We start from the raw sequence: 16,699 nt of genomic DNA, 5'->3' as shown, positions 1-16,699 counted from the left end.
AGGAAATGCCAAGCCACATATTTACAGTGATACTAACCCTCCACACTTCACCTGGGATTTAAAAGAAAGAATTTTTTTTCTTTAATATGCAGCAAAATGTAGGAGGTTAAACCTGTAAGAAAACAAAATGAAGGTTCTGTGTTATCATAACTGATTTTATTTGATTCTGTATGTCCATCCAAGGTTAAGGTTGACTTAATATATTCCCTTGTGTGTCTAGATTGCATTTTATGAAATAACCAAGGTTTGTTTTCTTCACTGTTGCAATATATTTGGATGATCATAAACAATGATCTCGCTGAGCTGTAACTTGATTATGAAGGCTGTGGAAAAGATGACTGCCATTAGATCTGTGGTTTCTGTCCTGGAGGTTTGTGAAGGCATTTACACAATCTTGGGTACATTTTGTGACAAATGAATCAATCAATTCATCACAAAAGTAACATCTTTTGATCAAATTCTGAAACATTCCAAGATAACCTTAAACTGATTTACTTGAACACTAGATGGCCCCATACTTGGTGTGAGCGCACTGTCATGATGCATTTCTCCAGTATTATTCTTGGATTAAAAACAGATAAGATCTATTGGGTTTGCCAACATCATTAAAGAGAAAATCAAGTTGATGTTGCTGAGTATTTCTAGTACTTTCTGTTTTTATTTCAGATTTCCAGCATCCACGCTATTTAGTTTGTATTTTTGGTCTATGATTAAATCTTGCCTATAGTTTGGAAATATTAGTTATTAGTTAATAGCATAGAAACAGAATGTTTGGTAGGGCACGTAACCAATTTTCCAATGTTTTTCCCATTTGTCCCATTACCTGTAGAACCTCTTTGTGGGCTGCCTGTAGTCCGATACCTCCAGGTCAGCTGTTGAGTCTTGCCAATACCTTTGCCTCTATTTTTCACTGTGGTCCCACCCCCAAGCCCCTTGTTCTGGCATCATCTCTCACCCCAATGCCTCCCATTGAAGTATTCATCCACTCCCCTTTTGAAGGGAAGCTGCTTTCACCAGCCTTTTAGGAAATGCATTCAGATCATCATAACTTACCGCATAAATGTAACTATCCTCTTGTTCTTTTCTTTGTTCCGGTTCTTTTGTGTGTTCTGCGTTCCCTAGTTATTGACCCTGCTGCCGCTGGAAATAATTTATTCTTTACTTTATTGGCACAGACAGATTTTGGGAATTCCTTTTTAATGCCCATAGTCAGTATGTTTATATGTAATGAATGTGTGTTTTCTTACCCACAGAGTGATGATCCCAATTAAATAATTCCATCAGCAAGTTTTTTTGAGTAAATAAAAAGGCTATTTACTCTCACACTCTTAACTCCGATGTTTGAAGTGCAATGTGCCTCATGCTTTCACAATGATTAAATGCAAATGATCGTAACACAATACAAAGACAAATTGATTTTCTTCAGCCAGTACTGTCACAGGCTTATAGTGTCATAAATGAGTTGATGCTTTAGTTAAAGTGAAAATCTTGTAAAGCAGGAAATTCTTAGTGAGGTGCAAAGCTTCTTGTGGTCAAATTTCCAGGGGGTTGGTACTCCAGTGAATGCCAAATTGAAACAAGTTGTGGGCAGTCCTTCTCCTGCTTTCAAGTTATTAATGTTTATTACTTTGACTGATTAGATGACTTGCAGCTGAATCAATGGCTTTCCGAGGAATAGCTTCTTGCTACTTTAAAAGTCGTCCCTTTCCCAACTAACATGGGTGGTTATAATGATTTATACATCCTGTGTTTAGGATTTCGTACCTTCAGAGTTTGAGACAGCTACTTTGTTTGTATTTGAAAGACCCATTCAGTTGATAATGCTCTTTTACAAATATATGAACAAGGACAAGAGTAGGCCACTCGGCTCTTGGAACCGTTCCACTGTGTTCAATAAAGTCACAGCCAATCCAACTTCAACCTCAACTGTGCATTCCTGCATATCTCCAGTAATCTTATAATCCTTTGAGTACAGGCCTAGCCCATCTAGCCTTTGCTTCGGCAATCTACTCGTTCAGATATTAGTCTAGTAAGCCTTCTCTGAACTGCTATTAACACAGTTGACAGGTACTGTACACAGTACTCCTGATGTGGTCTCACTAATACCCTGTATAACTGAAGCATAACCTCCCTACTCTTGCATTCAATTAGAGTCAAAGAATCATATAGCACAGAAACATCCTGCGGCCCAACTTGTCCATGCCACCCGTGTTTCCCAAACTGAATTAGTCCCATTTGCCTGTATTTGGCCCATATCCCTCTAAGCCTTTTCTATCCACATACCTATCCAAATGTCACTTAAATGTTGTAATTTTACCTGTCTCTACTACTACTTCTGGCAGCTTGTTCCATATACGCACCACCCTCTGTGTAGAAAAAGTTGACAATTACATTCTGAGATAGTAGGAACTGCCGATGCTGGAGTCTGAGATAACAAGGTGTAGAGCTGGATGAACACAGCAGCATCAGAGGAGTAGGAGAGCTGAAGTTTCCGGTCTGGACCCTTCTTCAGAAATGGGGGAGGGGAAGGGGACTTTGAAATAAATAGAGAGAGGGAGAGGCGATGATGAAAGGTGGATGGAGGAGCAAATAGGTGAAGAGAAGACGGACAGGTCAAGGAGGCGGGGATGGAGCCAGTAAAGGTGAGTGTAGGTAGGGAGTTGGGATGGGGGTTGGTTAGTTAGGAGGAAGGGCCGGGTAGATGGGAGGGAAGAGGGACAGGTCAAGGAGGCGGGGATGAGGCTAGTAGGTAGGTAGTGGGAGTGGGGGTTGGTCAGTAAGGTGGGAGGAGCGGATAGGTGGGAGAAAAGACAGACAGGTCAAGGAGGCGGAGACGAGCTGGGCTGGTCTTGGGAGATTTTGAAGCTTCTGAAGCCCACATTCAGACCATTGGGCTGCAGGGTTCTCAAGCGAAATTTGAGATGCTGTTCCTGCAGCCTTTGGGTGGCATCATTGTGGCACTGGAGGAGGCCTAGGATGGACATGTCATCCAAGGAGTGGGAGGGGGAGTTGAAGTGGTTCGCGACTGGGAGGTGCAGTCGTTTGTCACGAACCGAGCTTGGGTGCTCCACAAAGCGGTCTCCAAGCCTCCGCTTGGTTTCCCCAAATTACATTCTGTTCGTTTTCCTGATTATTTGCTCAACCATTATACTCACCTTTTATGATTCATCCACTAGGACACCCAGATCTGCATCATGGAACTCTGCAACCTCTCACTATTTAGATAGCATGCTTCTTTTTTATTCTTTCTGACCAAATGGACAATTTCACATTTTCCCACATTATGCTCCATTTGCCAGATCTTTGCCCACTCATTTAACCTATCTATCTGTATCTGTTTGTAGGTTCCTTATGACCTCTTCACAACTTATTATCCTTTGTGCCATCAGCAAATGTAGCTACTATACCTTTGGTCCTTTCATCCAAATTAATTATATAAATTGTAGAATTGAGGACCTTGCACTGACCACTGTGGCATGACATCCTGCCAACCTGAAAAAGACCCATTTATTCCTATTCAGAGATAGCAAGAACTGCAGATGCTGGAGTCAGAGATAACACAGTTTGGAGCTGGAAGAACACAGCAGGCCAGCCAGCATCAGAGGAGTAGGAAAGTTGATGTTTCGGGTTGGGACCCTTCTTCAGAAATGGGGGAGGGGGGAGGGAGCTGGGAAGTAAATAGAGAGAGGAGGGGTGGGATTGGCGAAGGTAGGTGGGATGGTGGTAGGTGAATGCAGGTGGGGAGTGGTGGGGATTGATCAGGATGGATGGGGCGGATAGGGGGGAGAAGATGGATAGGTTGTGTCAGGTCAAGGAGGTGGGGATGAGAGGGAGTGTTGGACATGGGATGAGGCCGGGGAGGTGGGGAGATTTTGAAACTGGTGAAATCCATGTTTAGGCCATAGGGCTGTAGGCTCCCGAGGTGGAATATGAGGTGTTGCGGGTGGTGTCATTGTGACACTGGAGAAGGCCCAGGATGGACATGTCACCCAGGAAGTGGGCGGGGGTGTTAAAATGGTTGGCGACCGGAAGGTGTTATTGTTTGTTGCGTACAGAGAACAGATGCTTTATGAAACCATGTTCGAGACTACGCCTTGTTCCTACTCTCTGCGTCCTGTTAGCAAATCTATCTTCTGTCCGTACCAATATGTTACCATCAACAAAAAAAGTGCTTTTAGTTTCTGCAATAACCTCTGATATGGCACCTTTATCAAATGCCTTCTGGAAATCTACATACAATAATTCCACTGGTTTTCCTTTGTTCATAGCACGAGTTATTGCTTTAAGAACTCTAATAAATTAGTTAAACAAGAGTTCTCTTCCATATAGCCATGTTGGCACTGCTTGATTACCTTGAACTTATCCAAGTGCCCTGTAATAAAGTGTTTACTAATAGCTTCTGACATTTTCCCTATGACAAATGTTAAGCTAACTGCCTCTCTTTTTGAATAAAGGAGTTTTAATAGCTATTTCCAATCTAAAGGAACTTCCCTGAATCCAGTGAGTTTTGGAAAATTAGAAACAACACATTAATCATCTTAGTAGCTACTTCTTTTAAGATCCTAGGATGAAATCTGCTGTGACCTGGGGACTTGTCAATTTGCAATTTCAGCAGTTTACTCCGATGACTTCCCTGGTAACTGTACCAAGACTTACTTTGTTGACTCTATTCTTTTTAAATATCTGAAGAGTTTTTTTTTATTTTTGGCTAACTTTCTTTTATACTCTAATATTTCCCTCCTGATTAATCTTTTGGTATTTATATGCTTTTTCATATTCTGTATAATCGTTTGACCTGCCACCAATCTTTGCACAATTATGTATTTTATTTGAGTGTGATACTATCTTTGGCAGGCCAATCCTTTAGAACTTTTCGTATTTGTTGGAATGTATCTATTCTGTGCTTTCTGGAATATCCCCTTAAATGTTTGCCATTGTATCTTTATTATCCTATGCCTTTATCTAAATTTCCAGTTCATTTTATCTAGCTCTGGTTCCACAGCCTCATAATTGCCATTATTTAAATTTAAGATAGTAGTCATGGATCCACACTTCTCTCCCTTAAACAGCATGTAAGATTCAATCATTTGCCCGTCCTGCTATCTTCTGTAACAAGTCTCAGATAACTGTCCCCAGTATTTGAGCTGAGGGTTGCCTTTCCTTGAAATATTTGACAAAGTCACTGCAAATAGAGAGTAGAATCAATGATGTTTCACTATATGAGCAAAACTATTACACCAAATATAACAGTAGGAATGGAATGTAACTTTTCATTAGGAATGCAAATCACAGAAAGCTATCATGGCACTCTGCTTATTCTAAAAATTTCATTTCATTCGAGTCCGTGGCGATTTGGATATTAGTATACAGTTATGTCAGGGTGTTCCCAATTTATAGAGAATTTTGGTTTTCAATATAAGTGATTATATAAAATTATGAAGTATAGAACAGCAAAATTGGTCATTCAGACCAGTTGGTCTGTATGAGTGATTACATCGTGCACAACCTTAATCTATATGACCCATTGAATTGATTTTATGATCATTTGAAGTTCTAGAAGTGCAATGGCATTCAATGGCATTATGTTACCCTACACTGCAGTGTCCAGCAGTTCCTTTTTCCTGAATAATTTAGCAAACTGCTGTAAACATTTAGCTTACTTTCAATTTTAAATTGATAGTGTGAATGAGAAATTTAACACAAATGAATTCTTCTTTTATGTGCATTCAGATTGCACCATTCACTACAGCTACTGATTTAAAATTTATGATTTAATGAACCAGGAGATACATGTATTAACATGAATGTAATTTGTTTAACACTCTAGTTCTCACAGATCCCCCCACAGTTCTTATCATTCGCATCTTTTCCAGGAGCGGATCAGCTTTAGCACAGTTGTATGGGACGTCAGCTACTTTGGAGCACCATCATTTCAACCATGCTGTAATGATACTGCAGAGTGAGGTAAGTACAGCAGTAGCACTGACTCTAGGCAAAAATGAAGAAAAAAAGGCCGCTATTTGCAAATGCAGTATAAAGTGTAGAAAGAGTATCAGTTTTTAATAAACATGGTTGCTGAACTGCAAAATATCACGGTTTGTAAATTATAGATTTATGCATTTATAGCATGAGAATTTATAGTGTGGTAATTATTAAGCCTAACTTTAATATCAAATAGATATGCATGACTGCCTACTCTATGCAAAACCCTAGGAAGGCTTGAGTTTTATTACAAATGAAAGTTTATGCTTACGAGGATTCTTTTTTACAGGAATCAAGTTGATTAGTGCCACACAATTGGTTTGTTATCCAATAATTTATGCCATCACATTTTTTAGGAAAGCACAGTGTCAGATGAATTGCTTTCCCCATATACCAGTAATCTTTATTCATGTATGAAACAGTGATACAAGTTCTAAGCCATTACTTCTTACAAGTAGTGATTTAAACAGATATTTTTATTATTGAAATCTATGTGCAAATTTAACTGATAAGAAGAGCATTCATTCTCACTCAGAACTTTACTTCCATCATTGCAGTGATGGCCAATTTCCATCCTTGCTGGAATTTTCACGAAAGACCTATTAAACAATTTTTAAAAACCTATTATTTGGGATCAACTCGGAGCTCCCCAAAAACCCAAGCATGGCAAGATCTTTAAATCAAAATTGTGGAATGGCTGATCATTTTCAACAGTTTATCGAATTTATGTAATGAGCATGTCAGCACCTAACAAATTAGAAATTTGCAATGTTATCAGCAAGTAATGTGGATGTGAATTCCTCTTCATTTATTAGCTATGTGTAACTGGAACTGCAATACTTTATTCCCAACCTTATTCGTCATGTGCAAATTTACCTAGTGGCAGAATCTTCACCGCATCCCCCACCCCCGAACAATGTAAGCATTGGGAAGAACATTGGGAGTATCATATTAGATCAGAACTGAGGAGCTTTCTGCTGTCGAGAGCAAAATATCCCATTTTTAAACAATGTGTTGAATGATGAGAACACCAATGGGTCTACACGCCTGATTAGTGTTCTTGTTATTATATAATCTCATCTCATTGATATGCGGTTTCCCGTTCCCCAACTTGCTGGACAGATCGCAACATGAAAGTCAGTGTGGTAACCTGGTGACTCCAGCTTGCTGCTGACTCCTCCAGACCTCCATCAATCACCAACTTCTCACGGCACGTTCATGACAACTCATGGGCAGTGACCACAGACACCCCTCATACATCAGGACCTTCACGTCCCTGTTGGCAACGTAGGGCACTAATTACTCTCTGTCTGATATGACCGGAGTGAATGCAATGAACCATGCAGGGGAGCTGCAGAATGCCAGTGCTTGACCAGGTACACGGCTGACCTTTAAAGATGGTGCTGGTGCCAGTAAACTGAGAAGGTCCCAGGAGTAACCTTATTTCCACGTGTGCCAATGGGACAACACAATGAGCAGGACGTTGTAGAGTCATTGTGCACAGTTAGTGAAGTGAGTTTGGGAAGATAGAGTAAGAAAACAAGTTAAGATTCTCAAAGAGAAACTCTTCATGAAACACAAAAAATGACACTTGACAGATTTCTGATAAGATTTGGCCCAGTTTTTTATAGGATGCTCTGGATCTCATGCCATGATTTCAGTATTTTGCATAACCGCTGTAGAATCACTATAAATATCCTTTTTTTAATCTGTTCCTACATATTTGCCAGGATTCCATAAATCTATCGGGAAACCTTTGTGAAAATTCAAGATGACTATTAGGGAATTTGTACTGAAGGTCTTCTGTCATTCATTGTATACCCAATTTTGTGTTATTTTTCCTCCATAATTGTATTCTCTTTCCTTTATTCATGTAAGATTACACCTCCCATCTCTCTGTCCATACTGCCAACTGTGTCTTCCTGAAAAGTTCTTGCTTCATCAACCTAATTGTCAAATCTCCTACTTTTGAGATGGGCTAGCAAGTTTTTGTTTGTGTTTGCTGTGGTTCGTGTGTGGAATGAACTTCAAGAGGAAGTGGTGGATGCAGGTACAGTTGGAACATTTAAAAGACATTTAGATAAGCACACTTAGATAAGCACATGAATAAGAAATGTTTGGAGGGATATAGGCCAAGCACAGGCAGGGCGGACTAGTTTAGTTTGGGATTATGGTCGGCATGGACTGGTTGGACCAAAGGGCCAATTTCTGTGCTGTATGACTCTATTAACAGTGGCCACTTGCTGGTATTACACTAGGACATTTACCGGGGATTGTCATGAGACCTGTGGTGTAAATGTGAACAGGGTGGTGTGCCATGAAGGTGTGTACTGACAAAGGGTTGGGAGGAATTTTGGACCTTAGCTGAAAGAACAGGAGAGTTACTGGAACCGTGGAATAGGGTGGGTTAGATTTCAGATGGAAGCTTGGAATTTGAAACAGGTCCTTTGTGCCTAGAGAGCATATTAAGAAGGGAAACCCCCTCCTGCCTACCATCAGACCATGCAGGAAAATCTGCTGGGCCAGCCATAGCGTGGACCTTTCCTGCCATGAGTTAAAAAGTGGCTGTGGCTGCATGAGGCCCTCTGAGTGGGAGATAGTTGTATAGACAGTGGATTCAATTGGCTTACTGGTGGGTTGCTAACCTAGCATCTCCTCCATGACTGCTGTAATTATAGGCTGCTTGGTGGATTTAAGGTAAGAAACAATATTGCCAAAAATGATGTGTAATAACAATGGAAACAATTAAAACAACATTTAGTAGGGTGCCTTCCGCCAAAAGAAGAAACTAAACAATAGCATAATCCAAGGATGTATTACGAAGTAAGGAACAATTGAGGGTCAGAAAAGAAGCATGATCCAAAAAAAGTGGTAGAAAGAGATTAGGGGAGAAGTTTAAAAAACACTAAGGAAGCTAAAGAGGAGCTATGACATTATATTATCAATGAACATTAAACAAAATAGTAATATATATTTTACAGAAAATAAAGCACATAGAAGTGGTAAGGGATAGCAGAATAATGCCACAGGTAATAATAGAGCAACAGCAGAAGTAGTCAATAATTATTTAGTTTTGGTTTTTAGTTGGGGAGATAGAAAAGTAAACTTGACATTGAATGGTGAGATGATCAATGAAGTAAATCCATTTAAAATAAAAATGAAGATGTATTTAATCAACCAACAGATTCAAAGAGGATAAATCTCCTGGTCTGAATTGATTAACTCCACATATTTTAGAAGAATCTAGGCAAGATATAGCAGAACAGTTGCTGCACATATTAAATAACTTGCTAGAAAATGTTGTAATGTTATTACTGGATAGCTAATGCAGTTGCTGTATGCGAGAAGAGGACAAGATACGACTCAAGAATTACAAAATAGTCAGTTTAACATTGGTGATAGAAGTAACAATGGAATCATTACTAAAGGAGAAAATAGAAGAACACCTCAAGACAAGAAATACAATAATGAACAGTCAGCCTGGTTTTCCAAAAGGAAAATCTTGCAGGACTATTTTTTTGAGTTTTTTGAGTACCAGAGAGAGTGGACAATGATAATGCAGCAAATGTAATTGATAGATTTCAAAAGGTCGTTGATAAGGTGACCAAAAATGAACCACAAATAATATTAGAATGTTAAATCAGTAGACAAGAGAGTGAATGGATTGCGAGATAGCAAGAACTGCAAATGCTGGAGTTAGAGACAACACAGTGTGAAGCTGGAGGAACATAGCAGGCCAGGCAGCATCCGAGGATCCTGACCCGAAACATCAACTTTCCTGCTCCTGTGATGCTGCCTGGCCTGCTGTGTTCCTCGAGCTCCACACTGTGTTGTGTGAATGGATTGCCAGCTTCAAGACAGAAAATAGACCTAGGAATAAATCAGGGTGGCAGATGGCAGGAAGTGGGGTTCCCCTGGACCAGTACTGGGACCATTGCTGTTTACAATTTACACTGACAACTTGCACTTTGGAATTAAATTTGCAGAGGACATGAAGTTTAGAGTTATGAGATGAAGAAGAATGGAGAGGAGGTGGTGCATAAATAACAAGGAAAACGACTGTAAGAAATTATAGGAGAACATTTATCAACTTGCAGAAGGGACAAATAACTGCAAAACTAATTTTGACACAATGAATATGAGGTATTCTGGTAGAAAGAATAGAGCAGTCACTTCTTACTAGGAATGTGGAAGCATTCTGTGAAGGAAATAAGGGATCTCAGAGTACATCAATCAATAAATGTTGCACTGCAGCTCTCATTGTCGATATGCAACAACACTCAGGTTCAGGCTGATAAGTGGCAAAAAATATTCCTGTCACAGAAGTGCCATAACATGGCCACCTCCAACAAGAGAGAACCTAACTGAGTGACACTGAATCGCATTACTACTGCTGACTCCTGGAGGTTGTCATTGATCAGAAGCTAAACTTTACCAGCCAAAGAAATACTGTGGTTACCAGGGCAGGTCAGATGCTAGGAGTTTTGTGATAAGTAGCTCAAATCCTGACTCCTCATAGCCTGTCTGCCATCTACATGGCACCAGTTGCGAGTTTGATAGGATATTCTGCACTTGCTACATGCATGCAACTTCAATAATACTGAACATCATTCAGACAAAGCAGTCTGCTTGATTGGCACCTCATCCATCATCTTCAACATACACTCCCTCCATCATCAATGTTCAATGATAGCAGGGTGTACCATCTTCTCCATAGATCCTCAGTAGTACCCTCAAAATCTTTAAGCTCTACCACCTGGAGATGAACAGCAGTAGATGTATGAGAAGTACACCACCTGCAAGTTCCCATCCAAACCATACACTATCTTAACTTGGAACTGCATCAGTATTTTTTCACTGTCACTGGGTCCAGATCCTGGAAATCCCTCCCTAAAAGCATTTTGGCTGTACCAACGCAACAAGGTTTGCAGTGGTCCAAGAACCAGCTCACCACCAAATTCTCAGGTACAATTAGGGATGGACTATAAATGCTGGCCTAGCCAGTGATCCCCACATTCAGTGAACAAATAAACAGAAGTTTAGCAAGAGCGTGAAAAAGCAAACAAAGCATTGGGCTTTATTTCTGGAGATATAGAATTGCAAAATAAGGAACAAAAACATAAATTGCTGTAGAAACTCACCAGGTCTAGCAGCATATGTGGGAAGAAAGCAGAGTTAATGTTAGCACCAACTCTGCTTTCTCTGCACAGCTGCTGCCAGACCTGTTGAATTCCTTCTGCAATTTCTGTTTTTGTTTCAGGTCTTCAGCATCCGTAGTTCTTTATATTATTTAATGCAAGATAGGGAAGTTATGTTTCACCTGTATCGAACCTTGCTTAGAGCACATTTATGAGTACTGTGTGCAGTTCTGAATGCCATATTATAAAAAGGATATAGAGCCACTGGAGGGCATATAGATAAGATTTATCAGAAATATGTGGCTATACATATCAGAAAAGGATTAACAGTCTCAGCCTCCACTTTTCCTTATCTTTTATCCTATGTAATCCTGTATAGCTTGTCTCACTATGTTTACTCAGTTTAGTTTTGTGCGATTCAAAAGGATGACGATTCGAGAGACTTCCAGCTAATACAGCTCTTTCCCATGGTATGGACTGTTCTGTCCTTTAAAAATAATGCAGAGTGACATTTGCCTTTAGTTACCATAATGTGGTAAAAATCCGCGGTGTCAGCAAAAGGAGTTTGATGAGAAGTGCATGCACCAAGCAATTTGATTCCATCTGAGGCTTTTAATGAAGTGAATGCAGTAGGGATGTAAGTGAAAGTTAATTATCATTGAAGGCCGGTAGTGTAAAGGACATTGCTTTGCTTCTGCACATTGATGGTAAGCAATTCAAACACTTAACACTATTTGAGTGAGGTCACTATCGCTGGCAGACATTCTTAGCACAGTACATTCTTGGCCCATTTTACATTGCCTGACCTGATAAGGTCATTAAACATTTTCAGCCATGGCTTGTGGCATTAGAATTAACACGTTCTCCTTTTTATTACTTTGATGTGAATTAATTTTACTGAAAATCTAACCCTTTAAGGTTCTATATATTAAGTGGGAAAAACTGTGGCAGTTGGATGCCCCTGCAAGCCAGCATGAGATCAAGGATATTGGACAAAAAAAAGATAGATCCAAGTATTATTTAAATAGTGAAAATCCAGGAGTAATTGGAAGTTCCAAAGAGATTTGGAGCTTATGCAGTTGCCAGGTATGAAAAAAGTCAAAACGATTCATGGCAAGTTAGCCATTATAACTAGAAGAGCAAAGTATGAATGGAAAGATGATTTGCTACAGCTCTTCCAAACCCCGCTTAGACAATATCAGGAGTACTTGCCCAGTCTTGGCATCGCGCCTTGGAAAGAATGTATTTGCCTTGGAAAGATTTCAGTACAGAATTACCAGAGTGTTATTAGGGTTCTAAGGGTTTGAGTACGATTGATTAATTTATTGTCACGTGTACCAAAGTACAGTGAAAAGCTTTGTTTACGAGCAGTACAGGCAGATCATAAGTAAGCAAGGATGTACAAATCAAAACGACTTAGAGGTATATAGGTTACATTGCACAGGGTGTGCGCTAGGTGAGATCAACGTTAGCAAGATCAGCATTAGTTGAGGCTAGAGAGCCCATTTATCAGACTACTAATGGCCTAGAAGAAGCTGTTCTTGAACCTGCTCGTGCATGTGTTCGGGCTTCTGTATCTTCTGCCTGACAGAAGAGGTTGTAGGAGATAATTACCAGGGTGCGATGGGTCATTGATGTTGGCAGGCTTTCTGCAGCAGCGAGCCGTGTAAATGGAGTCCATGGATGGAAAGTTGGCTTCCGTGATGGACTGTCCGTGCACACCACTGTCTGTAGTTTCCTGGGCAGAGCAGTTGGCGTACCAGGCCATTATGCACCCAGACAGTATGCTTTCAATAGTTGGTGAGGGACCTTATGAACAGGCCAAATTTCCTAAGCCACCTCAGGAAGATGTGTTGTTGTTCCTTCTTGCCTGTCACATCTACGTGGGAAGTCTAGGACTGCTTGTTGGTTATCGTCACTCCAAGGAACTTGGCGTTCTCCACCCTTTCAACCACACTTCCATTGATGTAAATGGGCGCATGTTCCCCTTCTTTCTTTCTAAAGTCAACGGCCATTTTTTTAGTTTTGCTGACATTGAGAGACATTTTCATTGCACCATGTCACCAAGCCTGTCTATCTCCCTTGTGTATTTTGACTTGTCGTTGTTAGACATCTGTCCAACTACGGTGGTGTCATCAGCGAATTTGTAGATGCTATTCATTCGGAATTTGGCAACACAGTCGTAGGTGTACAGGGAGTACAGTAGGAGGCTGAGGACGCATCCTTGGGGGGCTCCAGTGTTGCGTCTTAATGTGGAGAAGGTGCAGTTATCTATTTTCACTGATTGCGGTGAGTTTACATAAAATAGAATGGCATTTGCCAGAGTAGAAGGTTGAGTGACAATTTGATTTTGATTTTTAGCATTTTTGAAAGCTATCAATATGCTCAATGAATGGAATTATTTTCTACTGGTAGGTTATCTAGGACAAAGGAATATATCTTTAAATCAGAACTGGGTCATGCAGCAAGAAATTGGGGAACATTTCTTCATTCAATGTTCTCTTTTGTCCCAGAAAGCTAATTGATGAAGGAAAGGATTAGGGTCAATTTTGCCCACTTTTTATAGTTATTTACAGAATTATATATTACAAGCATACACCTCCCAACTGAACAACCAGAGTATGAAGCTGTTCATTTATAGGGTCTCAAATGAAAGCACAGTTAATACCCATTACCAGAAAACAATTTAAATACAATTAATATACAATGAACACTGTCTTGAACAAAAATATTGTTGAATATCCCTATTTAAAAATCAGGGAATTGCCATTTAGAGCAGAGATGCATCAACATTTCTCTCTGAGGGTTGTGAATGTTTGAAACTCTTCATGAAAAGATGGTGGAAGCAAGGTCATAGAGCTGTACAGCGCGGAAAGAGACTCTTTGGTCCAACTCGTCCATGCTGACCATAGATAAACTCTCATTCCCTGACTGGGAATCAAACCTGGGCCACGGCAGTGAGAGTGCCTAACCAGTAGACCACCAGGGAAAGTAGTAAATCATGATTCCCCAGCCGGAAACCTTGAATGTTTTTAAGAATGACATAGATAAATTTTCATTGCAGCAAGGAAATGAAATATAGTATTGGGGGTTAGTGAGGTTACAGATTTGAGGTTAGTATCAGATTAGCCATAATCTTATTAAAAGTCAGAACAGGCCCAAGGGGCTGGATTGCCTACACCTGCATCTAATGCATATGTTTCCATGCTTTCCTGGTGCACAGCTATACCTTTTTTCCAGTAGTAAAGAGCCAATCACAAGGTTTACTAATGTTAAAAAGTGCAAATTTATTACTTGCTAACCCTGAGAGAAATAATAAAGATGCAGCATCACATTGAGTGCTTTTGTGCCTTTGACATAGGACTTCATCCACAGATACATAGTTAAAAGTGCTGGTGTCCTGTACAAATGGAAGATAAAAGAATATAAAATTTAAGGTTCTTTGGGTGTCCTTGATGTATAGGGGTTTAACCTGAGACCACTCTTGGTTAATTGAGTTCTAGTCAATAGCAAATATTCATTCCACCTTGTTTGAATTCAGAGGTGTAAAGTTCATCTCCTCTGCTTCTGCTATGGAGACAGCACCTTCAAATAGTTTGTGTATTCCATTTGCCATATTTGTGTCCAGGCTCGGTACCTGTAGAATTTATTTCATCTCTATCATGTGATGATTTTCTGTGTTTCTATGATTTTCATGATGATGCAAATCAGGTAGGAAGTGAAGACATTTTCATGCCTCCTAGTTTGGAGTTGACTGGTTTCATTGCCTTTGGATAAAATGTTAATTTCAGTTCAGGCGTGTCCTTTGTGTGATCTGTCTTGGTATCATGAAACCAGACCAAATTGTGTGGATCAGATGAATCCCGTATCCAATTTAAGTCTGTGTTTTGGCCCTCTATTAAAACTATTTCAGTCTGTGAATATTCCTGATATTAAATCAGATAATGGAATTTATAAATCAGTCTTCCGTGTTTTATATCCTTGTGACAGGGGCTGCTTGGCCTAATCTTGTTCCCTCACTCCTAGTTTGTTAAATCCTGCAGCAATACATTATTTTCTGCTCCCATGGATTAATTACAAATGAACAACAACTTGAATTTATATAGTGCCTTTGATGTAAAAGACATTACAAGACACTTCAGAGGCATGATCAAATATATGGAAAACAAGTTGAAAAACAAATAATTAGTACCCTGAAGCCTTGTAAAGCTGCTCCTTCCTATTATGGCAGCCTATAACAGCTATGCTAGTATGCTAAATTTATGCAACTGCATTTCAGGTTGAAAGTATTTTAATAAAGTGAATCTTTTAAGAATGCGTTTGAAGAAACCCGGATTGATACCAGTGCAAAGTTGCCATTGGCCATGTGTAGTGATATGTCAAAATATTGCAAGTGTCACTCAAAATTAAACATAGTCCATGAAGAACCGTAGACCTCCCTCACTATTAGCAAGGGATAATTGGTTATATAGCTTGAGTGGCATCTCTCAACAAATAGGGTGAGGTAAGGAAGGAGTTTTCCATGAACTACTGTAGATGATTCAGGGATTGAACTTGTTTTTGGTGTTATTCTGCTCTGCGTTTTGGCTATTTGGTTAACTGAACTAACCCACCCAATTGCAACAAACAATATGAGAGACAATACACTGTACAATCAATTACAAGTCTGTTGGATGATGGGATCAGTTTAGTTCTTCCTGACTGGTTTCCAGATTCTCTGAGTATCTGCCACAACAATTCAACCCCAGCTGAACTTTGTTTTTTAGTCTATTCTTCCAGCAAGATGACATAGCAGGATCTTACAGCAGCATTATGCCTTTATCACTAGGCCCAAGCTGTGAGTCCACAATTGACACTGAAGTCACGGTTGACTTGTTTACAGACAGTGGTAAACTACAGCTGCAGCATGTTAACATGCTGATTGTGTTCCCTCAAATAAAAAACAAATAGAATGAATATAATATTGTGACCTTTGATTATATTAGTCAATATATTTCAACTGTTTGTACCAATCCTGTAAATGCTAATGTCCTATTTACAGGAGTATGTTTGGGACCAAGGAGAGAGAACGCAATGGCTCACATCTTGTCTTTGTTCCCTAAAATGCAAATATGTTCAGTCAGGGACTGCTTTACATTCACATAAAAGAGAAAAAAAATTATCCAGAATAATTAATGAACCCTGAGGCAATTGAACATTTCCAAACACAGGCCCAATAGAAAGCAGTTTTCATCATTCATGTATCGTAAGCTATTCAGTGAAAGAAGATTAAAATATAAATCAGCTTCAATCTTCCATATCCATAGGGAACAACATGAAAAAGATCTGTGAGGAATTTTTAATAAATAATAATCCTCAAACTCATTTTTTCATACTTGCAATTTAATGTCCAAATACCAGGCCCAGAGACACTATTAAAGTGTTTTTTGCTTTTAAACATTTTGAATTCTTAGAAAAATAACATACAAGAGTCATGTGAAGTTTTGCAGTTTATTAAACAAAATGAAGATGGTAAAAGAAAAGTAACAAGGCCATCCTGGCAAGTGAATTTGTACCACATTGTGGGACAAAATGATCAG

The 16,699-nt window shown here is 39.6% G+C and overlaps 1 protein-coding gene across 1 annotated transcript in view; it reads left to right on the top strand.

Annotated features, from left to right (window-relative positions):
• The window catches only part of pde11al (phosphodiesterase 11a, like), a 279,256-nt gene that overhangs the window by 209,459 nt on the left and 53,098 nt on the right, over positions 1-16,699 (top strand). Inside the window, exon 14 of the mRNA XM_048614034.1 lies at positions 5,874-5,964. Coding sequence (XP_048469991.1) covers positions 5,874-5,964 — 91 coding nt within the window. The remainder of the gene's footprint in view (positions 1-5,873; positions 5,965-16,699) is intronic.

Source organism: Rhincodon typus, chromosome 2 (assembly GCF_021869965.1).
Source record: "Rhincodon typus isolate 14 chromosome 2, sRhiTyp1.1, whole genome shotgun sequence".
NCBI classification, from domain to species: domain Eukaryota; kingdom Metazoa; phylum Chordata; class Chondrichthyes; order Orectolobiformes; family Rhincodontidae; genus Rhincodon; species Rhincodon typus.
This window is presented reverse-complemented; position numbering and strand designations above follow the sequence as displayed.